At 48.4% G+C, this 24,268-nt stretch overlaps 1 protein-coding gene across 1 annotated transcript; it reads left to right on the top strand.

Moving 5' to 3' along the window:
• The first annotated feature begins 4,783 nt into the window (after window positions 1-4,783).
• On the top strand, window positions 4,784-23,182 carry ST6GALNAC1 (ST6 N-acetylgalactosaminide alpha-2,6-sialyltransferase 1). The gene is made up of 10 exons (XM_070389376.1): window positions 4,784-4,838; window positions 6,266-6,467; window positions 19,280-19,979; window positions 20,889-21,057; window positions 21,385-21,556; window positions 21,769-21,907; window positions 22,169-22,272; window positions 22,453-22,542; window positions 22,629-22,728; window positions 22,991-23,182. Exons 1-10 carry the CDS (start codon window positions 4,784-4,786, stop codon window positions 23,180-23,182), a joined length of 1,923 nt encoding a protein of 640 aa, XP_070245477.1.
• Window positions 23,183-24,268: the final 1,086 nt, after the last annotated feature.

The raw sequence follows: 24,268 nt of genomic DNA, 5'->3' as shown, positions 1-24,268 counted from the left end.
AAGAAATGGATATACCCATTACTAAGAAAAATACTGTGGTTTTGGGAACCAGAAGCATTCTAGATAGAAAAAAAAGGAAAGTTTGGCCAAAGGGGAGTATAGAATGGTCTCACCTTCAGACATGGACAAGAAGGGCCCCTTCCCTGGACCCCACACGGTAGAAGGCCTCACCTCACAAACATGCATGTACAGACTTAAAGAGCAGTGAGCACTTGGACCACTTGTCTGGTGCTCAAAGCTGCCTTAGCACGACCCATTACCATCAAAATACAGTTCTGTGTTTTTATTTGACTGTGCTGGGTCTTCGTCACTACACACAGTCTTTCTTTAGTTGCAATGAGCAGGGGCTACTCTCTAATTGCAGGGCATCGGCTTCTCTTGTAGCAGAGCATGACTCTAGGTCGTGTGGACCCAGTAGCTCTGGCTTGAGGGCTCAGTTGCCCCACGGCTCGTGGATCTTCCCTGAGCAGGACATGGGAAGTCAGGTTAAAATATTTTGTTTTAATGTTTTAAGAAAAAACAATTTTTTAGCAATGACGACCCAGCACAGCCAAGAATAAATAAGTAAATAAAGCAGTGTGTATCCCCCCAAAAGAAATCTAAGGGAAAAAAGAATCTGAGCAGAGCCACCAGGAGATGCACACTCTACACAAATCAGGAAACAGAATTAGTTAAGAATTAAATAAATAGGGACTTTTCTGGTGGTCTAGTGGCTAAGACTCCGCACTCCCAAAAGCAAGGTTCATGATCAAGAAACTAGATCTCGCATGTTGCAATGAAAATCAAAATCATACGTGCTGCAGCTAAGACCTGGCACAGCCAAATAAATAAATAAATATTAAAAATAAAGCAAAATAAAATAAATACATAGTTGACATACAACTCAGTTGACATACTCCAATGTATCTACCCAAGAGAAGTAAAACCATATAACCACACAAAAACTTGTACATTGAATGTTCAGAGCTGCATTATTCATAATAGCCAAAAAGTGGGGAGGAAAAAACCCCCAAATGTCCATGAACTGATGAATGGAAAAACAAAATACAGTGTCTCCATACAATGGAGTATTATTATTCAGGAATGAAAAGGAATGACTCATTGACTCCTCCTACCATGTGGGTAAACCTTGAAAACATTATGCTAAGTGATAGAAGACAGCCACAAGAGACCATATGATCTGATATGATCTCAGGCTTTCCTGGTGGCTCAGTGGTAAAGAATCTGCCTGCAAGACGTGGGTTTGATCCCTGGGTTGGGAAGATCCCCTGGAGGAGGGCATGGCAACCTACTCCAGTGTTCTTGCCTGGAGAAGCCCATGGACAGAGGAACCTGGCAGGCTACAGTCCACGGGGTCACAAAGAGTCGGACACGGCTGAAGCAACTTAGCACGCATGCACGTGATATGATCTCATTTACATGTAATGTCCAGAATAGGCAAATCTGCAAAGACTTAGCACAGATTAGTTGCTGCCTCCAGCTGGGAGGGGAAGGAAGAGAGTTGGGAGAGGCGTCACTATTCGTGAGAATAAAGTTTCTTGCGGGCATGATGAAAATGCTTCCAAATTAGATTATGGTATGGTTGCACAACTCTATACTAAAATTGATTGAATTGTGCACTTAAATGGGTGAGCTATATAGTATATAAGTTATATCTCAGGCTGTTAAAAAAAAAAGAAGTTAGGGATGAGCCTGGCACAGAAAACAGAATTAGAGAAGACAGGACATATAACGGGAATGCTGAAGGCAGTTTTCCACCATCTCCGACAAGGTGACTTCTAGAGAGTTGAACCTCTTTCCATGCAATCCAGCTTCCTCTAGATCATGAAGTGTATCTTACAGCAGAGGGCATCCAATGACTGACGTTTTTCAAGAATTCCAATCCTGGGACTTCCCTGGTGGTTGAGTGGTTAAGACTGTGCTTCCACTACACGGTTCGAATCCTAGTTGGGGAACTAAGATCCCACATGCTGCACGGTGTGACCAAAAAAAGAAAAGAAAAAAAGAATTCCAGGACACCCCTGGTGGTTTAGTCGTTGAGAATCTGCCTGCCAAGACAGGAGACGCAGATTCGATCCCTGATCCGGGAAGATTCCACACGTCACGGAGCGACGAAGCAGCTGCACCACACGCACTGAGCCTGCACTCTAGAGCCCAGGAGCCGCAACTATCGAGTCCGTGGGCCGCAACTACTGAAGCCTGCGAGCCCCAGAGCCTTCGCTCTGCAACAAGAGAAGTCACCCCAGTGAGAAGCCTGAGTACCTTGACTAGAGAGTAGCCCCTGCTCGCTGCAACTAAAGAAAGCCTGCACAGCAACAGAGACCAGTGCAGCCATGAATAAATTAATAAATATCAATTTTTTTTAAAAGAATTCCAATCCTGGAGTGGTTCTCATGCACACTTACTCTTTTTTTTTCCCCTTGTTCTTCATTTTTATGTATTTAAAAAATTAGTTTATTTATTTTAATTGGAGGCTAATTACTTTACAATATTGTGGTGGTTTTTGCCATACATTGACATGAATCAGCCATGGGTGTACATGTGTCCCCCATCCTGAACCCCTCTCCTACCTCCCTCCCCATCCCATCCCTCAGGGTTGTCCCAGTGCACTGGCTTTGAGATGCACACTCACTCTTGAAAACGGTTGTGCTTCCATGGAAAAACATATGCTCTCTAGAGGACACCCCTCCAAGTTAGCTGACTTGAGTTTTCCATCATCTCTGAACAACTTTACAGTCTGCCAGTTGTGGGCTTTTGATAATCATGCAAATCATGCCCTGGCTGTGACTTCCCTCCTGCCTACGTTTTGCGCCCTTTAATTCATTTGCACAGTCCTTGCTCTGTGTGAGTGTACGCTTCTGCACTTCTGTTTTGAATTAGTTATTACATCTGCCTGGTTTTCTCCTGAGTGGAATAAGATCTGTAACACTTTCTCATGTTTTGTATCCATATGAGAGTTATGATTTTGCCTTTTGCTGAAAACAATCTTTTTAAATGTCTTTTTATTATGGAAAAAGGCACATAATATGGGCTTCCCTGATAGCTCAGTCGGTAAAGAATCCGCCTGCAATGCAGGAGACCTCAGTTCGATTTCTGGGTCAGGAAGATCCGCTGGAGAAGGGAAGGGCTACCCACTCCAGTATTCTGGCCTGGAGAATTCCATGGACTGTATAGTCCATGGGGTCACAAAGAGCTGGACAAAACTGAGCGACTTTCACTTTCACATGATATGAAGCATACTATTTTCAGTGTATTTAACTGTACACTTTAGGGGCACTAAACACATTCACATTGTTGGGAAACTCCCACCATCTTCCATCTCCCAGATTTTTCACCTTCCTAAATGGAAACTCTGTCCCCACTAAATATAACTCCTCACTTCCCCCTCTCCCTACCCCCTACCCCCTGGCCCTGACATCTACAATGTACTTTCCGGTACTAAAGTGAAAGTGTTACTCTGTCCATGAAATTCTCCAGGCCGGAATACTGGAGTGGGTCGCCATTCTCTTTTCCAGGCCATCTTCCAGACCCAGGGATCGAACCCAGGTCTCCAGCATGGCAGGCAGATTCTCCACCTTCTGGTGTATCAGGGAGACCCTTCTGGCGCTATGAATTTGACTATTCCAAGTCCCTCGTGTAAGTGGAATCGAATAGTATTTGTCTGCACCTAATGTATACTGGAATGTATTTTCAAAGTTAATCATGTCCTACAAACAGATCGTACCTTCTTTCTTCCCCTGTGCTGTACCCGCAGGCTCTAATTAATTATCTGTTTTATTTATAGTAGTATAGCTATGTCAATCCCAATCTCCCAATTTATCCCACTCCCACTTTCCCCTCGTGGTGTCTATATGTTTGTTCTCTATGTCTGTGCGTCTATTTCTGCTTTGAAAATAATCTTTAAAAAATTTTTATTTATTTTTGGCTGTACTGGGTCTTCATTGCTGCGAGGGCTTTTCTCTAGCTGTAGCGAGCAGGGGCTCCTCTCTAGTTGCAGTGGGTAGGCTTCTCACTGTGGTGGCTTCTGTTGTTGCGGGGCATGGGCTCAGGGCACTCGGGCTTCAGCAGCTGTGACACATGGCTCAGTAGTTGTGGCTCCTGGGCTCTAGAGCACAGGCTTAATCATTGTGGCACAGGGGCTTAGCTGCTCTGCAGCATGGGGGTTCTTCCAATATCAGGGATCAAACTTGTGTCTCCTGCATTGGCAGGTGGATTCTTCACCACTGAGCCACCAGGGAAGCCCTGAAAATAATCTTTTAACAAGTCATATCTGCATGTGAGGTCCCACACATCCTATGGGCTGGTGTATAAAGAAGATTAATGTCAAAAACCTTTCTTAAATAGGAGAGAAAAAGGAGACTTTGCTGAGCACAAACATCATGATATTTGAAAAACTTTTGGCAAGCCAGTTTCCATGAAAATTCATACTTCTCTGCATCTCCCATTGGGCACAGAGAAGCACATTGGACTGGAATCTGAGAACCAGGAAGTGAGAACACCGAATGAACCCGCCCCTACCAACTGGCTTTGAGAACTCTAGATTCAACCCACCCCTAAGGTGGTGAGAGAGACAGGCTGTGTACAGTAGCTCAGCTGGTGCCCAGGAGCTCAACTAGATCTCCACGCTCTGGGGATGCCAGAAAGAACACTAATAGCCAGTGCCTTCTGCAAAACACGAGGTGAGATGAAAGAGACACTGCATGTAGGCAAATCCACGGGGTGGGTAAGAAAGCCCCTTCCCACTGTGCAGGGTGTTTGCCTGGCCTCGCAAACAGGCACCAGGATGTCGGGGGACTGCGTGTGCCAAGTACACAGGCGAACCCAGGGCCAAGTGTCAGGTAAGGCGAAGAGCCGTGGGCCGATATGGGTCTATAAAGAACATGTTTATTATGGAGTCGGTGTTTGAGCACTTACAGGTTAGGTGCGCAGAAACAGAGAGACAAGAGACAGGACCAGTTCTAAGCGAATTTGCTCTCCTTGCTTCCAGGCCATCTGCTGGAATAGTGCGAGTTACAGTATCTTGTCTGTAGCTCTTCATCCTCCCCGGGGAAGGTGATCCAAGCATCCGCTGGCACATCACCTGGGTGAAAACCAAGAACTTTAGGTGAAGAATTGGACGCTGTGCATTCGGGGAGTGCACACCGTGATGACTAAGCAGGGAGCCTAGGTCCCAAGTTCTTCAAAGCCCTGTTGTCCCAAGCTCTACCTCTCCCACTCGACTGTGTGGTTCGACCTTACTGCCAGCAGTCATTTTAAAAACAGTACTTTAGGAAGGGCGGCATCTCTGAATTTTCTGTTTTCTACCCCTGATCTTGGTATTATTCCTCTGAATTGTACCTTTTCCCCAAGTGTCCTGTGTTTTTGTGCTTTTCATATCAAGGCACAGAGACGCTGCTGAGCAGTGAGTAAGTATACTGGTCAGTTGGATCCAGTCCCCCAAGCCACTGGCTCACTCCATGATCTTGGGCAAGATGCCCCTGCACAAAGGCAGTTTCCTCGATCATAAAACGAGGTGGCTAATACAGTGTTCTGCTCCTGGGGTGGCTGCGAGGGTTGCATTCATGCATGCAAAGCTCACCACGTTGCATTAGAAGCAGTGAAAACCGAACAGAATGGCTGCACATCTGTGGTTCTCAACGTGGGCACACATCAGAATCACCTGGGGTAAAGAATGCCCATGCGTGGAAATTAGCTCTCCACGGAGATTCAGGCTTGACTCGTCAAGGTGCAGCCTGAGCATCAGGATGTTTTAAAGCTTCCCAGGTGATTCTAATGGGCACCCAAGACTGAGAGTCACCCTTCAAAATAACTCGGGAAACAAGATGTTCTGAGAGCTCCCATCCAAGGCTGCACAGTCTCTCAGAGGAAGATGGCTAGGGGGTGTCAAACCTAAATGCATACCCTGTGTTTTTCTTGTAAAACTCACGTTGAAGATGGAGGCTGTGCAAGGCCCTTCCAGCCCAGGTACTTGTCCAGGGTCCCCCAGGGTTTGCGACCTGATAACAGTGAGGTTCCATGTAACGTGTGTGTGTTTCTCATTAAAGTTCCACATTCAGAAATTGGCTTCAGAGACAGCAGGAAAAGAAGGTGAACTTGTTTGCACAGAAGGAGTTTCTCTTCCTTCAAGCCACGCCAGCCTCTAGAGCCTTCATAAGGCAAAGAAGGCGGCTCCCTTCCCTGGCACACTCCGAAAGATTCTGCGTTCACCAGAGTGGCTCGTTTTTAAGACAAAAGGGTGCACACCCTGACCAGGAGATCTGAGCAGTTAAACTGTTTGCTGTCTACATCAGAGCCCCAGGACATGCAGAAATTCCCTGCAAGGCCGGACCCAGCAACATGAGACCTTGCCCAAGGAGACTCTGTCATCTGGACCAAACTGTCCGGGGGCTTTTGCTTTTGGCTGTGCTCATCTTCTTCCTCTTCACCCTGCCCTCCTTTATTAAGGAACCTAACACAAAGCCTAGCAGGTAAGAGTCTGCCCTTTCCATGTTCCCTGTGGCTTATTAGAAGAAACTGGAAAATGATAACCCGGGGAGAATGGGGAATATCTGAGACACCTCTGCGGTGACAGGTGTTGTCAGGGATCACAAAGGTTGTCAGGAATCATGGGCTATGAAACCTGAAGGGGAGACCTGGGGGGACATGGAGGTGGTATAACAGGAAAATGGGGGCCATGGGGCTTATACACAGAGGAGGTAGAGGCAGGAGTGGGACAAATATTGGTCTGGTCTCCAGAAGGCATAGGTGGAAAACTAGATTATTTTCCCCTCTAGGTCTGTGAGTAATAACCTCACAGACCTAGAGGTCTGTGGTTCATTATACGCCATTCTCTGTATACTGTGGTCTGTATACTGTATACGCCATTCTCTGTATACTGTGGTCTGGGGTTCATTATACGCCATTCTCTGTATACTAAAGCAAATGATCTATCCCATGAATTCCATTAATTTCTTTATATATATATATATATATATATATATATATATATATATTTCTTTCTTAAAAAAATAAAATGTTCATTTGTTTGGCCGCACCGAGTCTTAGTTGCAGCACATGAGGTATTTAGTTGAGGCATGTGGGATCTAGTTGCCTGAAAGTGGAAGTGTTAGTCGCTCAGTCATCTCCAACTCTTTGTGACCTCATGGACTATAGCCCACCTGGCTCCTCTGTCCATGGAATTCTCCAGGCAAGGATATGGAGTAGGTTGCGATTTCCTTCTGCAGCGTATCTTCCCAACCCAGGGATCAAACCTGGGTCTCCTGCACTTCAGTTAGATTCTTTACTGTTCCCTGACCAGGGATCAAACCTGGGCCCCCTACATTGGGAACTTGGAGTTTTAGCCATTGGACCACCAGGGAAGTCTCCCATTAATTTCTAAATCGTGCAGTCTCTGAGATGTTTGTCAGTAAAATGAGACGTTGCTCACTTAGGGGGGCAGCTGAAATCCTGGGTCCCAAGTGAATCCTTCAAAAGGACACTCTAGGCCATTTTTCTGATAAACACATCCCCTGCAGGGAGAGACCCCTACCTTTCCAGGTTCAGTGTATTTTGAGTGATTTTGTCTCACTACTCTTAGAATTTGAAAATAAAACATACCCTCATGAAGTTTTAAAAGATACACCAAGGCAAAGCAAGAACAAAGGTCTCCCTCTGATACCCCATCCCTCCCCAGTCTCCATGGGTAAACACCCTTGACACTTTGGTGTAGAAACAATTATATGTTATTGTAGCTAACGCTTCTACAGTGCTCAGTATATGCCAGGCACGATTCTAGATGCTTCATGCGTGTTAACTTACGAATGCTTACGTGAGTATTCTAAGGCACAGAAGTTTAGACGAATGATCCAAGTTCATTCTGCTGGTGGCTGCAGGGCCAGCAACCAAACCCAGACGTTTTGGTTCCATAATCTGTGCTTTTTAACTTGTGTTAGACAAACCCTTACAACAGATGGATAAGTTGGTAGATAGGTAGGTGATACTCAGCAGTAAAGAATTCACCTGCCAATGCAGGAGACATGGGTTCAACTCCTGGGTTGAAGGAGAGAAGGAAACGGCAACCCACTCCAGTATTCTTGCCTGGGAAATCCCATGGACAGAGGAACTTGACAGGCTACAGTCCATCGGGTCTCCAAGAGTTAGGTACGACTTAGCGACTAAACAACAATACACAACAAAGGTAGGTGATAGGTAGGTGGATAAATAGACAGGTGGATGGATGGGTGGACGGACAGACAGACAGATAGGTATCACACTATCACACTATACACATTGGTTGACTTTTTCACTCAACTATATCACGGACCTCCTTCCATGTTGGCACATACAGGTCTATGCCCTTCCTTTCCATGGCTGCATAGCTTCTATGGAATGGATATAGCTCAGCCAACCCCATCTATGGGCACTTGGGTTGCCACTCATTTTTCACAAACCTTTGGGCACTTATGTATTTCCGTAGGTAGATTTCTAGAGGTGGAATTGCCAACATAATGAATATGTTCACATTAAATGTCAGTGGAAGGGCTTCCCTGGTGGTCCAGTGGTTGAGATTTTGCCTTCCCATGTTGGGGGGTGCAGGTTCAATCCCTGCTCAGGGAGCTAGGATCCCACATGCCTTGCAGCCAAAAAACCCAAAAATATAAAAAACAGAAACAATATCATAATAAATTCAATAAACACTTGAGAATGATGTACATTAAAAAAAATCTTTAAAAAAAGTCAATGGACACCATCAAGTCATCCTCGGAAAAGCCTACACAAACAGGTGTGAAAGTTACTCTCTCTCCAACCTCTGAGGCAACGCTGGATCTTGTGAATGGTTTTCAAGTTTAATCATCTGATAAGTAAAAGCATGTTTCTCTTTTTAATTTGCATTTCTAGGGCTACTGGTGAATCTGAGGATCCTCTAAAGTTTATAAAGCATTTCATTGTATGAATACGCCACACATTATTTACTCATTCTCTTTTTGATGGACGTTTGGGTAGTTTCCAGTTCTGCCTATTATGAATCATGAGTAAACCTGCTGTGAACATTGTTGTGCAAACCTTTTTTTGTGTACATAGTTTTATTTCTCTTGGGTCAATATCTAGAGGTGAGATTGCTGCGTTATAAGGAAAGTATATGTTTAACTTTATTTATTTATACTTTTATTTATTTGGCTGCACGAGGTCTTACTTGCAGCTCGAGGGGTCTTTTTAATTGTGGCATATGAGATCTAGTTCCCTGACCAGGGATCAAACCCAGGCCCCCTGCACTGAGAGCATGGACCACCTGGACCACCAGGGAAGTCCCTGTGTTTAGTTTTAGAAGAAAAGTTATTGAGTTATTTCCAAAACAGTTTTGAATTTTTCTATGTCTCCTTTCGGGTTTCCCTGGTGGCTCATTGTTAAAAATCTGCCTGCCAAGCGGGAGGTGCGGGTTCAATCCCTAGGTCGGGAAGATCCCCTGGAGATGGAAATGGCAACAATCCAGTATTCTGGCCTCCGAAATCCCATGGACAGAGGACCATTTAAGAGATAGCAAGGGGCTGGACACGACTTAGCGACCAAACAACAGCGTTTCTCCCTTCAGTTTTGTCAGTTCTTGTTTCGTGCCTTTTGACGCTCTCTTATTTGATGCACACGCATTTTCGATGGTCCTGACTTTGAAAGTGACTGTAAAGGTATTGAATCTGCCCACGATTTTAAGGGACAGGAAACAGGCCACATACTGAGATGTCTCGCCAAACTGTTTATATTCTTACATCCCAAGAGAGCAGAGACAGTGGGTGCCATAACAATAGTGGCCCCCGGAGGAGAAGATTTTGTGTCTGTCGAAAGGTTCAGAAGAAGATGGCATCTAGGAGACAGGGCTTGCGTGAGTGCCTGGGGAAAGACGTGTGGCGAGCAAAGGATGAACAAGGGCACCAGCCTAAGTCCTAAATTAGTGTCCTCTCTGCTGACCCGAGAGCGAATCCACCTCAGGGACGTGAAGGCTTCCTCTGGGGAGCAGAGAAAGGGCATTTAGGAAGGTGGGACCCAGCGCTGCTGCAAAAGGCTTTCAGCCAGGGAGGCGGCCTCGCCTCGTGACAGCACTATTTTAAGACAGTGAGTTGGCCAGAGTGAACAGGACGGTTTAGAAGGAGGGAGTTGCCACCTTGGGTTGACCAGCAGTGGCGCCCAAGGGAGTTGGATGATTCCTCAGGCAGATTATTCTGGTGTGAAGGGAGGGGCTGGGGCCACCTTTAGCCATTAAAACTCAAGGTGAGAAGGATCTGGACTAAGAGACAGTGGAACAGCAAGAAGGGGGAAATCAGGAGATATTCTGAAGGAGAGGAGGGAGAGAGAGGGAGAGGCAAAAGTGATGGGCAGTTTTGCAGTTTGACTGATCATGCCCTCCCTTCCTTGCAGAGCTGCCCGGGCAGAGGGTGGGAGCAAAACCAGACAGGGAAGGGAGATGCACAGTTCAGAACACACCTGTAGATCCCCATGGTTTATGAAGGTCATTATCGCATGGCTGAATGCTGATGCTGAAGCTGAAACTCCTTTGGCCACCTGATGCAAAGAACTGACTCATTGGAATAGACCCTGATGCTGGGAAAGATTGAAGGCAGGAGAGGAAGGGGACGACAGAGGATGAGATGGTTGGATGGCGTCACTGACTCGATGGACATGAGTTTGAGTGAGCTCGGGGAGTTGGTGATGGACAGGGAAGCCTGGCGTGCTGCAGGCCATGGGGTCGCAAAGAGTCAGACATGACTGAGCGACTGAACTGAACTGAACTGATCACGTTGATGTTTATACTTTGTGGCTTGCCATGGCCATTTGAGAGTCGGAGAAGATTTTCAGGTCTTAATCTGTGCTCCGGGGGCCTTTCCATGTGTTTTTCCTTCTTCTTCTTCTTCTTTTTAAAAAACATTTATTTGTTTTTTATTTTATTTATTTGGCTTCACTGGGTCTTTGTCATACCATTCAGGATCTAGTTCCCTGAGTAGGGATCAAACCTAAGCCTCTTGCATTGGGAGCTCGAAGTCTTAGCCACCCTGGAACACCGGAAAAGTCCCTCCACGTGTTATTTCTGATCTTTACAATTGCAGTTCAAGATTAGTATTTTTATTCTTTCACAAAAAAATGGAGATTACGAGGCTCAAAAACGTTAAGGGGAATTCCAAGGAACCGGAAGTAGCAAAACGGATATTTGAATTTTGAGGATTTGAGCTCCAAATCCTGGGCTTCTCCACTACCTCCTATGTGTTGACTCTTAAGAGGTTTAAAGTCCAAGAGAGGACTTCCCTGATGGTCCAATGCTTAAGAATCTGCCTGGCAGTGCAGGGGACACGAGTTTGATCCCTGGTCCAGGAAGATCCCACATGCTGTGGGGCAGCTAAGTCCATGCACCACAAGTACCAAGCCCGTGTGCCTAGAGCCCATGCTCTGCAACAAGAGAAGCCACGGCAATGAGAAGCCTACACATCGTAACTAGAGGATAACCTCTCTCACCACGACTACAGAAAGCCTGGGTGTAGCAATGAAGACCCAGTGCAGCCAAAAATAAAGAAATAAATGGATTTTTTTTTAAGTCCAAAGGAGGAGAGAGACATACACAAAGCAAAAGAACTCAGGTGATATTATTAGTAGTGATAATGTCCCCAGTACAGTCAAGTGAGACAGATGCTACCAGAGCACACAGAGAAGTGTCATCTAAACCAGGCAGATGGGGGGGAGGCCAAGGAGAGCACGGTGGAGACGGGAGCGCCTGCAAGGTGCCTGACAGCGGGTGACATTTCAGCAAGCAGGAACACCGTAAGCAAGGAGAGGAAGTAGTGTAGGCAATGGCGCAGAAAGGAGCAAAGGATGATTTCAGGAATGGGAGACTGACAGATGGGTCATTTAATAAGCACTGATAAGGTGTTCACTGTGTACCAGGCAGTGGTCTCGGAGTTATGATTACTAATCACGTGTCAAGCCAGAGAGTAGATACTGTTAGCATCATCAACTCCTTTATAGATGAGAGAGATTAGATCACTTGTCCAAGGACACCCTTGCCACTGATGTTCAAACCCAGACAGGCTGGCCCCAGTGTCCCAGCATCGCACCACCCTCCACGTCTCTCCATCACATCCATCCTGATGTCATAAGCCCTAAATGTGTCTTTTTCTGCCAGACTATGAATTTCTTGTGGGTAAGAACTGTCTTATTCATCTCCATTTCTCCAATAATTTGAGCAGGTCCCAGACACTGTACATATGTATCACAGTGTCAGCGCTTACTAATGAAAGAATGAATGTGACCTTAAATAACTTTGTTCTGTAGCTATTAAGAATTTTAGGACTTCCCTGGTGGTCCAGTGGTTCCGATTCCAGGCTCCCAATGCAGGGGTCCTGGGTTCCCTCCCTGGTCCAGGAACTAGATCCCACATACCACAACTAAGATTGAAGATCCCACACGTTGAAACTAAGACCCGGTGCAGCAGAAAATTATTAATACATTTTCTGTTTTCTTTTTAAAGAAATTTTAGAGTGAGGGAGTAGCTTGATTAAATGTATGCTTTACACAGGTTACTCTGTCAATACAGTGTAGGCTGGGTAGACGGCCAGGCACAGTGAGGTTTTTATTTGTTTGTTCGTTTTTAGGCGGTGCCGCGTGGCTTCCAGGATCTTAGTTCCCTGATCCAGACTGAATCCTGGTCCGGGCAGTGAAAGTGATGAGTCCTAACCACTGAGCTGCCAGGGAACTCCCTGGGGCACAGAAAGTTTTAAGGAGACAGGTTAGAGGGCCAATGCAGTGGTTTAAGATAGAGTCCTTGGGGCCTGGGGCGAGGAGGTTATGATGACAGCAGGACCCAAGATAAAAGACTGAGAAGAAGTTCAATCAGCTGGATTTGGTGACAGATATGATGGTGGGGGCAGTGGTGATAAGGGTTTTAAGACAATTCTATGATTTCGAACCTAGGTTATTGGTCCACCTCTCATATCATTCTAAGACAAACACAAGCGCACCAACCTGACGAAAGTTTCGGTGCCAATCTCCAACTTGCTCTCTGATATGTAAAGACCAGGTCTCTGTCTGCTTGGCTTCCCTACTCTGGAATAAATGTATCCTAGAAGATGCTATGCCTTGTTTTGGCTTCAGAGATGATCATGAAGAGTGAGCTGGGAATCAGACCTATGGATTCTGTTTCGTTGATTTGGTTATTGTTTTGAATTTTATATATTTAGTTGGCTGTGCTGGGTCTTAGTCGTGGCATGGGAGATCTAGTTCTCTGACCAGGTATCGACCTTGGGCCCCCTGCATTGTGAATGCAGAGTCTTAGCTACTAGGCCACCAGAGAAGTCCCCTGGTTTCTGTTTGGTGTTGTATTTTGCTTTGGTGTAAGAACCAAACTGTGTTTTCTATAACCTTCTGGTTTCTGATTCTGGACCCCTAGCTAGAATCAGAAAAACTTAACCTCAGCCATTCTTACTCCTCTATCCCATCCCCAGGAGGGCATCAAGGGCTCTGGGATGTCTGATATGCTGCCAAGGCCCAGGAGAGGGCAGCTGAGTCTTAGCCATCAGCTTGCCGCAAGATATCCATCATCACTACCTCTTGGCTCTTCTGTGTCACCTGTGAATGTTCTGTGATGTGGTTTCTATCTTCCCAGTTTCTACATGCAGTCAGTTCCTTTCAGGGGTCTTAAGAGACCCTTGTAACGCTACCAGGAAGTAGGAGCCCTCTAATCTTGGGTCCTTAGAGCCCTCCCTTCTCTCCCGCCTCCTTTCAATCCTCCTCCCAGAGTAAATATTTCTAGGGAGGGGATGATGGCATAGGAACTAGAAAGGTCCCTCTCCAAGATATTTACCTATTTCCCCAAATCTTCTCCCCATTTGAGGGCTTAGGTATTTGGAGGGGAAAAGCCAGAAGGTCTTGCAGGGTATTCTTTATTTTCCAGCTCTTGTCTGCACATGTGTCCGTGGGGACAATGAACGTGGAGCTGACCATTAGCTGCTGGTGGTGGGTGGGAGGCAGGCACCAATGGGAAAGGGAGAAAACACAGGGAGGAAAACAACCAAATAACATTCCAGGATATTATACAGCTACATTTGTGAGTATAATAGGCAAAGAAAAGGGATCTGGATGTTCATGCCCTCGGGGGTCAACAGTAGGTTCTTTGAGAAAGTATAATCACAAGTTCACATCCTTTTGTGCTGAAATTCATTTTCTGCTTTTTCAGTAAAGAGCACGCATTGCTTTAGTAAATTGAAAAATAATTCAGAAAACTTGCGAAGAAAGAGGAGCAAAAGTTTAGGTATCACTGTGGATTGAAGTGTCCCCCTCAAACAGAACATGCCCTAAGCTGTGTGCCCACTGTCTTCCACATAATAACACGTTATTGCATCAACTTACACTCATGTCTGTTCCCCCTGTTGGTTCGTGAGCCTCTTAAGAGCAACGACTATAGCTTTTTTTATCTCTCATTCCTAACAGATAACTCCAAAAGCCTGGCCTATAATTACTGCTTAATAAATATTGCATTGTGTTTTCAAATTCTCAATAGGATGTCTCATTTGATTCTAAGTTTTCTCTTTATAGTTTTACTGAGTAACATGCAAATGTTTCAGTGAAATAAGGAAGCTTATATCAAAACACAGTCATCCCCAGGACTTCCCTGGGCCCCCACTTCCTCTGCAGGAAGTATGGGTTCAACCCCTGATCAGGGAACTAAGATTCCTCATGCTATGGGGAATGGCCAAAAAATAAATGAAATAACCAATAAATACAATAATATAACTGTCCCCATGTCTTCTCCCTGCTCCAGGATTCTGATTTCCAAGGTGATTACTTCAACCCCCTTTGATTTTTTTTTTTTTTTTTTTTTGGTAATCTACTGCTCTATTTATAACATGCCCACCTACTATTTCTTGATTTCTCAGTTAAGTGGTTAAGGGCCATCAAGGAAATATTATTTACCCATGGCCTTGAAGCCTGTCGCCCCTTTAGATTTTCATCTCCGGACGCATGAACCCAAACAGGGGCTGTGGGCATCTCTAACTGTCGCCACAGGGTCAGCACCTGACCCAATTTGACATGCCTGTATTTGTATAACAGCATTGTTGGAAATGGTCTTCTCCAGTGGCTCAGCAGGTGAAGAATCTGCCTGCCAATGCAGGAGACATGGGTTTGATCCCGGGTCAGCAAAATCCCCTGGAGGAGGAAATGACAACCCAATCCAGCATTCTTGCCTGGAGAATCCCATGGACAGAGAAGCCTAGCAGACTACAGTCCATGAGGTCACAAGAGTTGAACACCACTTGGCAACTAAGTACACACACATTGTTCGAAACACCATTTCTATACTGGCTTTTACATCCTTACAACCATTTTATAAGGCAGGTTTTAAGATTCTCACAATGGATAAGACAACAGAGGCTCACAGGGTCCTGTGACTTGCCTGAGATTACACAGCTGGCTAGTTAGAGGCGGGGCTGGGCTAGAATTCAGGCTACTTTCCACCCACCTGGGCTCCATTGCCCATTTTCCAAGTGCCAGGAAGTCAGTGTTCTCTCAAGTTCAACCCAAAAACATGTCCAGTGGAGCCTAAGAGGTTAAGTCACGGGGAGGTGACAACCACCACACACCAGATGGCTACCCTTCATGTCACCTTGCAGGAGACTGGCTCAACTTGCTTTCAGAGCTCCCTGTGTCACCAGGAAGGAGAAATCATAAAACCCTGATCAAGTTACTGAATACTGCCAAGGTTGTTGGGTTCTGCAGATTCCAGGGAGCTCTCCCAGCCACAAGGGGGAGCAGAAGGCAGGGTTGGGGCAGGCTGCCCACGCTCTCTATTCCTATAAGCCTCGCCTCTCTTCCCTCTCCCTGTAGAAGGCTCTGGGGAGAGGGCAGGGGAGGAGAAGAATGTTATTTTTAACCCTAAGGTCAGTATTTTAAAATGCTAGAATAAAAATATCAACTGAACTTGGGATAATCTGTGAAACAAACTTTATTCTCAAGTGTGATTTTTTTCCCAGAGAGGAAGATCTAGGTACAAGATACAGGTGCTTTAAAAAATGGACTTGGCTTTAGGGACTTCCCTGGTGGTCCATTGGTTAAGAATCTGCCTTCTAGTTTAGGGAATGCAGGTTCGATCCCTGGGCAGGGAACCAAGATCCCACATGCCACAGAGTAACTAAGCCTACCTACCACAATTACTGAACCTGTGCTCTCTAGAGCCTGCGCACCATAACAAGAGAAGCCCTGGTGTCAGAACTAGAGAAAGCCCACAGGCTGCAATGCAGAAGCCGGGCAGGCAAAATTAAAAAAAAAAAAAAAGGACTTTTTTTAAAACACCCCTGGTTCTCAACTGGGAGCTTCTGGGCGCTGGGCTACACAGGTCATTCTGTATCTGTGGCTCTTGATCTGTAACCTTTGCCACTTCTTTGCTCCCAGGTCCTCCCCAGGTGATGTGCTGTGGTTTCGCTTCATTTGTGGAATAGAGCTATGTGATCCCTGCTGGAGATATACTTAGTTCATGTTTATTGTTGTTGTTTGTTGTTCAGTCACTAAGTCATGTTCGACTCTCTGTGACCTCGTGGACTACAGCATGCCAGGCTCCTCTGTCTGCCACTATCTCCCAGGAGTTTTCTTAAATTCATGTCCACGAGTCGGTGATGCTATCTAACCATCTCATTCTCTGCCACCCACTTCTCCTTTTGCCTTCAATCTTTCCCAGCATCAGGGTCGTTTCCAATGAGCTGGCTCTTCACATCAGGTGGCCAAAGGATTGGAGCTTCAACTTCAGCATCAGTCCTTCCGATGAATATTCAGGGTTGATTTCCTTTGGGATGGACTGGTTTGATCTCCTTGCAGTCTAAGGGACTCTCAAGAGTCTTCTCCAGCTCCACAGTTTGAAAGCATCAACTCTTTGGCACTCAGCCTTCTTTATGGTCCAGCTCTCACATCTGTACATGACTACCAGAAAAATCATAGCTTTCATATATATATGTATAAATTTTTAGTTGACCAAAAAGTTCATTTGGGTTTTTCCACATAGTGTTACAGGAAATATATATATATATAAATAATTTAATATACTTATATTTTTATTATATATATATATATGTTTTGCTTTTTTTGGCTGTGGGATCTTAGTTCCCTGACCAAGAATTGAGCCCACATCTCCTTCATTGAAACTGTGAAATCTTAACTACTGGGAAATAGTTAACAACCTGGGAAGTCTCTGTTTATTTTTTTAAGAGCAAATTTGTGTATATTTACCTCCAAAGTAGATCAGAATTATAGTATCAAATGGCTTTTTGCTTGAGTGAATCGGTTCGCCTATTCCTCTGAACGCGAGTCATTTAATAGAACCAATGCTCCCCTCTACACCCGCCCCACCGCAGCCTAGCGAACAGAGTACAAGTTCAGGAGCACCCAGGGTCTGGACAAGACGGATGCAGGGCTCTCGGCATGTGGATGGAAGCAACTTGAGCACTCAGTAAATTCCGTCCATGACCTTTAGAAAATCGCAATATAAACCCGCATATCCCAGGCAATCATATATGTGCATAATCGTTGGGAGTTGAAGTTTAATCACATAATTTAGTCACTACCTGGGTCATTGCTGCCACTTTCTCAAAAGTGTAAACACATCATGTCTCATGTCTACTGCATTGGCAGGCAGCTTCTTTACCACTAGCACCAGCTGGGACAGACAAATGATTCAAGTCTAAATTCCTCATACACTGCAAATAATGATCTGGTCCTGCCTGCCTGTTTGGGAGCATCTCCTGCCGGACAAGCCCCGATCCCCACTCTTTTATATGTGTGTATATATACTTTTACTTATTTATTTTTGGCTGTGTGGGATCTTCGTTGCTGCGCAAGCTTCTCTGTAGTTGTGGAGGCCGGGACCTGTTTGCTGCAGTGTGCGGGCTTCTCGTTGCGATGGCTTCTCTCGCGCAGCGTGGGCTCTAGGGCTCCCAGACTTCAACAGTTTCGGTTTCCCAGGCTCTATAGTTTCGGTGCACGGGCTTAGTTGCTCCGAGGCCTGTGTGATCTTCCTGGACCAGGGATTGAACCCCGTGTCTCCTGCACTGGCAGGTGGGTTCCTTACCACTGAGCCCCCAGGGAAGACCCCCACCCCAAGTTTCCTTTTTTTTAAATTATGTATTTATTTATTTTTGCTGCGCCAGCTCTCAGTTGCAGCATGTGGGATCTAGTTCCCTGACCAGGGATGGAACCCGGGCCCCCTGCACTGGGAGAGTGGAGTCTTTGCCACTGGACTACCAGGCAAGTCTCCCAACACCACAACTTTTCAAGCTTCTGGGACTGAAATTTCTCCCCCCACTCCTAATCCTCTTCAGAGGGGAGCTCCTCCAGGAAGTCCTCCTAGCTTCCACGTGGGAAGCATGCCTTTCGTCCGTCATCTCTAACACACGTCTCACAGTCTGTGGGTTCTTAGGTCCCCAACCAGGGACTGGACTCGGGCTGCGGCAGTGAAAGTGCCGAGTCCTAACCACTGGGCCTTCAGGGAATTCTCAACAGTTTGCTTTTAAGCAGTGTTGGACTGATGATAGGATAAGAAGCACATCTTTAAGGCGGATCTGTCAAAATCAAGCTTAACAGGCATGCATCTTTCCCATGTCCTTGTGGACAAAGATACCTTTGTTACCTATGCTGTTTTTTAAGGTCCACTGAGTCACAAGATATTAGGTGGCAGGACTAGGTTCACACAAACTCATTCTTAGACTCACAGTTGGGAACACAGAGGATGCTGGAGCCGCAAGGAGTGAGCCCAGGAAGCTGGGGGTGCAGCATGGAGACATGAGTGGGTCAGCTCTGCCCTTGGCCTCCAGTTCCAGCTCCCCAGCCTCGGTACTGCCACTTAGGTTTCTTTACCAGTCCAAAGTGGTTTCCCAGGCGGCATTAGTGGTAAAGAACCCCCTTGCCAATGCAGGAGATGTAAGAGACGTGGGTTCGATCCCTGAGTGGGGAAGATCTCCTGGAGGAGGGCATGGCAACCCACTCCAGTATTCTTGCCTGGAGAATCCTATGGACAAAGGAGCCTAGTGGGCTGCAGTCCATAGGATCGTGAAGAGTTGGATATGACTGAAGGGACTTAGCACGCACGCACCGGTCAGAAGTAAGTGTCCAGATCCAGTGCCGGCAGGGGCCGCTTGGAGTTGGGAAGCAGCCAGCACAGCCCCTCCCCTCACCTCTCCTGAAGACTGGTTTGAAGTCCACTTGAGACACAAAAATGAATGCTAGTTACACTCCTCAAGTCTCTACAACCTTAGCCTTCATCCAAAGTCATCTCTTTCTCTAGGAATGAGCATCAACAGAACATTAAGGAAAGGTCCCCGGAGTTACTGCAAAATGCTACGTCTCAGGCACCCACCCCAAGAAGGAGGGCGACCACCCATGTGGAGTCAGTACAGGGGACCCGCACTCGGGACACACACCCCAAGGCCACAACCCTCACGGCGGACCAGCGCAGAAGAGTGCAGACCAGCAAGGCCCGTGCCGAGGAGCCGGGCAGAGTGCCTACCCCCATCGGAAAGGCAGCACCGCAGACGCAGGCGAGCAAGGACACCCGGGCGGACACGCTGCCCCCGATGGCTGGAGGTGGGGGGGTGGCCTCCAGCAGGACCGAGGCGCCATCACTGAACAGTCAGAACCCAAGGATGACCAAAGGATCTGGGGACCGGAAGGCAAGGCCCACAGGCCCCGGAGCGGTGCCCACAAAGCTGCGGGACAGCCCGGCAACTGCAGCTAAGACCCTCCTTCCAAAACACCGGGCCGGGGCGCAGACCCCCGGGGGAGGGGGACAGGAGGGGAAGAGAGCCAGAGGAGCCAGCCCAGCAGCCGCCCCCTCCCAGGACAGAGCCCAGCCCACCCGGTCCTCGGCCCCTCTCCAGAGCCCTGCCACCCAGAGAAGCCAGAAGCTGAAGGCCACCAACTTCAAGTCTGAGCCCCAGTGGGATTTTGAGGACGAATACAGTCTGGAGGTCGGCGGCCTGCAGACGGTGAGTTTTTCCTCTTCTCCGGAGCCCTGAGGCTGGCCCCCTCCCTTCCCTCCCAGGCTCTGCTCCTAAGCTCTGCTTTCCCCCGCTGCTGCTGCTGCTGCTAAGTCACTTCAGTCGTGTCCGACTCTGTGCGACCCCATAGACGGCAGCCCACCAGGCTCCCCTGTCCCTGGGATTCTCCAGGCAAGAACACTGGAGTGGGGTGCCATTTCCTCCTCCAATGCATGAAAGTGAAAAGTGAAAGTGAAGTCGCTCAGTCATATCCGACTCTTAGCGACCCCATGGACTGCAGCCTACCAGGCTCCTCCATCCATAGGATTTTCCAGGCAAGAGTACTGGAGTGGGGTGCCATTGCCTTCTCCGCTGCTCTCCCCTACCCAGCCCCTTTCCCACACAGCTCATCCAGGTGAGGGTGTGATCCAAGGGCCCGCCCTGGTCCCCAGGAGACCCAGAGGCTCCTCAGAAAGTGTGAAAGAGTGTGACCTCAGCAGGGGGAGAGGCAGGACTGGGCAGGAACCAAGGGACAAGAACGCCCCAACCTGGTGCCCAGCCCTGTCCTCCCCACAGAGATAATTCCAAGACCCTCCCTCTTTTCCAGCCCTAATGAAAGCAGCCTGGGCCCCCAGCCACGGGAGGGGAGACCGGACGTTTGCACGCATAACTACAACCACGCACAGTACATGAGACCCATAGCATACATCCTGCCCATGGTGGGCCTGGGTGATCAATGACCAGGGGGCCCAGAAGGCTCTGGGGGTAGGATGGAAGATGTAGCGGAGGTGGGGCCTTTCCAGCTTGGAGGTCTGGTTTCTGCTCCCACACCCACCTCCCCCAAGTCCCAGCACCCCATCCCCTGCCCCACGGCTTCCCTGGCCCCTCTCCCGGCCTGACCCATCCTCTGGCTTGCAGACCTGCCCTGACTCGGTGAAGATCAAAGCCTCCAAGTCACCCTGGCTCCGGACTCTCTTTCTGCCCAACCTCACCCTCTTTCTGGACTCCGGACACTTCAACCAGAGCGAGTGGGACCGCCTGGAGCACTTCGCTCCGCCCTTCGGCTTCATGGAGCTCAATTTCTCCTGTGAGTCCTCGTCCAAGGGGCCTGGGTGTGCGCTAGGCCACAGCAGAGGGCCATGCTTCTTTAAAAAATATTTTTAAAATATTTTTTGGCCATGCTGTGCGGCATATAGTCTTAGTTCCCTGACCAGGGACTGAATCCTCAGCCCCTGCATTGGGAGCGCAGAGTCTTAACCACTGGACCATAAGGAAAGTCCCAGAGGGCCATGCTTTTTTGCTTCCGGCCCACCTCTCCCCTGCGGGCAGCCAGCCCCGGGAGAAAGGCCGGCCGGGCGGCCCCCTGGCCCTGGCTGGGCTCTGAGTGGAATCCCCCCGGCCCCCCACATTTCAGTGGTGCAGAAGGTCGTGGCACGCTTCCCCCCGGTGCCCCAGCAGCAGCTGCTCCTGGCCAGCCTCCCCGCCGGGAGCTCCCAGTGCATCAGCTGTGCCGTGGTGGGCAACGGGGGCATCCTGAACAACTCCCACGTGGGCCCAGAGATAGACAGCCACGACTACGTGTTCCGGTGAGCCTGCACCTGCCCCAACCCCCACCCTTCTCCTGCAGAGCAGGGCTCTTCCGGGAGATCTCAGAGGGTGCTCCCTGCCTGGATCTAGAAGCTGTGGAGGAGGGTCCTGGGCTGGCTAGTGCCACCCCCCCATCCCTTCTTCCTTCCCCGACCATCTCCATGCATCATCCGGAAGCCCTCATGTGCTCCGATTTTGTCTTTCGGGCTAGGCTGAGTGGAGCCATCATTAAAGGCTATGAACACGATGTGGGTACTCGGACCTCCTTCTACGGCTTTACCGCCTTCTCTCTGACCCAGTCACTCCTTATACTGGGCAGTCGGGGTTTCCCGCACGCGCCTCTGGGGCAGGTGAGCAAAGAGGAGCGGGTCTGGCCACCCACAGACTTTGGATACGGGAGGATGCAGGTGAGACAGGGAGACGGACAGGGAGACCGGGAGCATTCTGAGTCTAGAGCCTGTTGTCGGTACAGTCTCCGGGCATGTGAGGGGCAAGGGCGGGGAGGGCAGCCATGCCAGACTGGAGGAGAGCAAGCAGGCGGTCTGGAGTCAAAGTCAGGCCACCCCACTGAAGGCAGGACTCCTGGACCACACACTGTCCTTGGTCCTCAGGACGTCCGCTACCTGCACTTCCTGGAAGGCACCCGGGACTATGAGTGGCTGGAAGCACTGCTTCTGAATCGGACCTTGACATCAAGGAACCTTTCCTGGTTCAGGTACCCATCGCCCCCTCCCCTCACCCACAGACAAGCTGTGGAGGGGGCAGCCGTGAAGGGCTGGACAGGTGGGGACAGTCTGAGCTCTCACCTGGAGATGGGGGACCAATCACGCCCATGATCCCGCTTTGGCCCTCCCCCGGAGAGGTAAGAGAATGAAGGACCCATTCCTGCCCACAGGCGCAGACCCCAGGAGGCCTTCCAGGAAGCCTTGCAACTGGACAGATACCTGTTGCTGCACCCAGACCTGCTCCGATACATGAAGAACAGGTGAGAGCAGGAAGCCCGTGGAAGGGGCCGAGTCCCTCTCATCCTGGCGAGCCTCTTGACAGCTGGGGGGCTGGGCTGTCTCACAGATTCCTGAGGTCTAAGACTCTGAACACTGCCCACTGGAGAATATACCGGCCCACCACGGGGGCCCTTCTGCTGCTCACTGCCCTCCAGCTCTGTGACCAGGTGAGGCCCTGCTTCTGGAGCCTGCGGATGTGGAGAAACAGCTCTGGGGTAGCCCTGGGCCTGTTCAGCAAAGGATGATGGCTGGGGGGCGGGGGGTGTTGGAGGGGTGGACACATGCCTGTGTGCAAGCATGCTTCCAGGGGTCCTGCACCCAGACCCCCAGGGATAGAACCAGGACACAGGGCCCCTGCCCCCAACACACACAGAGAAGAAGCCCAAGAGACACACTCGCAGGCCTTATTTCTCCTCTGCCTGCCTGTAGGTGAGTGCCTACGGGTTCATCACTGAGGGCCACGAACGCTTCTCTGACCACTACTACGATAAGTCCTGGAAACGAACGATCTTTTACACCAACCATGACTTCAAGTTGGAGAGGACGCTCTGGAAGCGGCTACATGATGAAGGTATTATCCGGCTGTACCAACGTCCTATAACTTCCAAACCGACCATCTGAAGGGAGCCTGGGCTACCGAAGTCCCTTCAGCTATTCTAAGGCTCAGAGCACAGTGGGAGACCAGAGACTCGTCTGCCATCTTCCCAGCGCCTGCACCAGGCCCTGAGCCCCTCCAGACTTCGGGGGTAGAGGTCTACCGAACTAGTGCAGAGGAGGGGACACCCTCAAGATGGCAAATGATGGACTGAGGTTTCGGAGACCTTGGAAAAATTTCTGCAGAGTCTGTTCCGTGGAAGTGGGGACTCAATTTTTGAGACCAAGGGGACTTCCCTGGTGGCTCAGACGTTAAAGAATCTGCCTGCAATGCAGGAGACCTGGATTCAATCCCTCGGTCAGGATGAACGCCTGGAAAAGGGCATGGCAACCCACTCCAGTATTCTTGCCTGGAGAATCCCATGGACAGAGGAGCCTGGCGGGCTACAGTCCATGGGGTTGCAAATAGCTGGATATGACTTAGTGACTAACACTTTCACATTTTCACTGTTCAAAAGCGAGTTGGCATAGAAGGAGGAGTCTGAACTTATGGAGACATGTAGATTTGGGATTGAATTACAGATCTTCCACTTAGCAGCTGTGAAATCTTGAAGGCATGATTGTATTTCACTCTAGACTATCTGGTGGACCCTTCCAGGGGTTATCTGATTCTAACAGAAGGTCTGCAAACTTTCCTTATCTTTGAGCTACTTGACAACTCTCTGGGTTGTAGAAAACTGATAGTAATAAAAATGATTTCTGTCTGAATGAAAAATGGGTATAGTGATCAGTCTTGTTCCTAATATCAAATTAATGTTAGTATTCCAGACTGCCGATGTATGTGTCCAGACTTTGGGCTCTTTTTTGAACCAGTTTTTACCAGTTCCTTCACTAATTAATGAGTTAAATAAAAATCTCTGATATGTGTTCATTTTGTATTTGTATAAGAATCACAATTTTATCCCTAAAAAAAAGAAAAATCATCCTTGGGACTTCCCTGGTGGTCCAGAGGTTAAGAATCTGCCCTGCAATGCAGGGGACGCAGGTTCCATCCCTGATCGGGGAACCAAGGTCCCACATGCCGTGGGACAACTAAGCCCACGTGCCACAAAT

The sequence above is a fragment of the Bos mutus genome, chromosome 19 (assembly GCF_027580195.1).
Source record: "Bos mutus isolate GX-2022 chromosome 19, NWIPB_WYAK_1.1, whole genome shotgun sequence".
NCBI lineage: Eukaryota > Metazoa > Chordata > Mammalia > Artiodactyla > Bovidae > Bos > Bos mutus.
The sequence above is the reverse complement of the archived record's forward strand: the minus strand, read 5'-3'. Positions and strand labels throughout refer to the sequence as shown.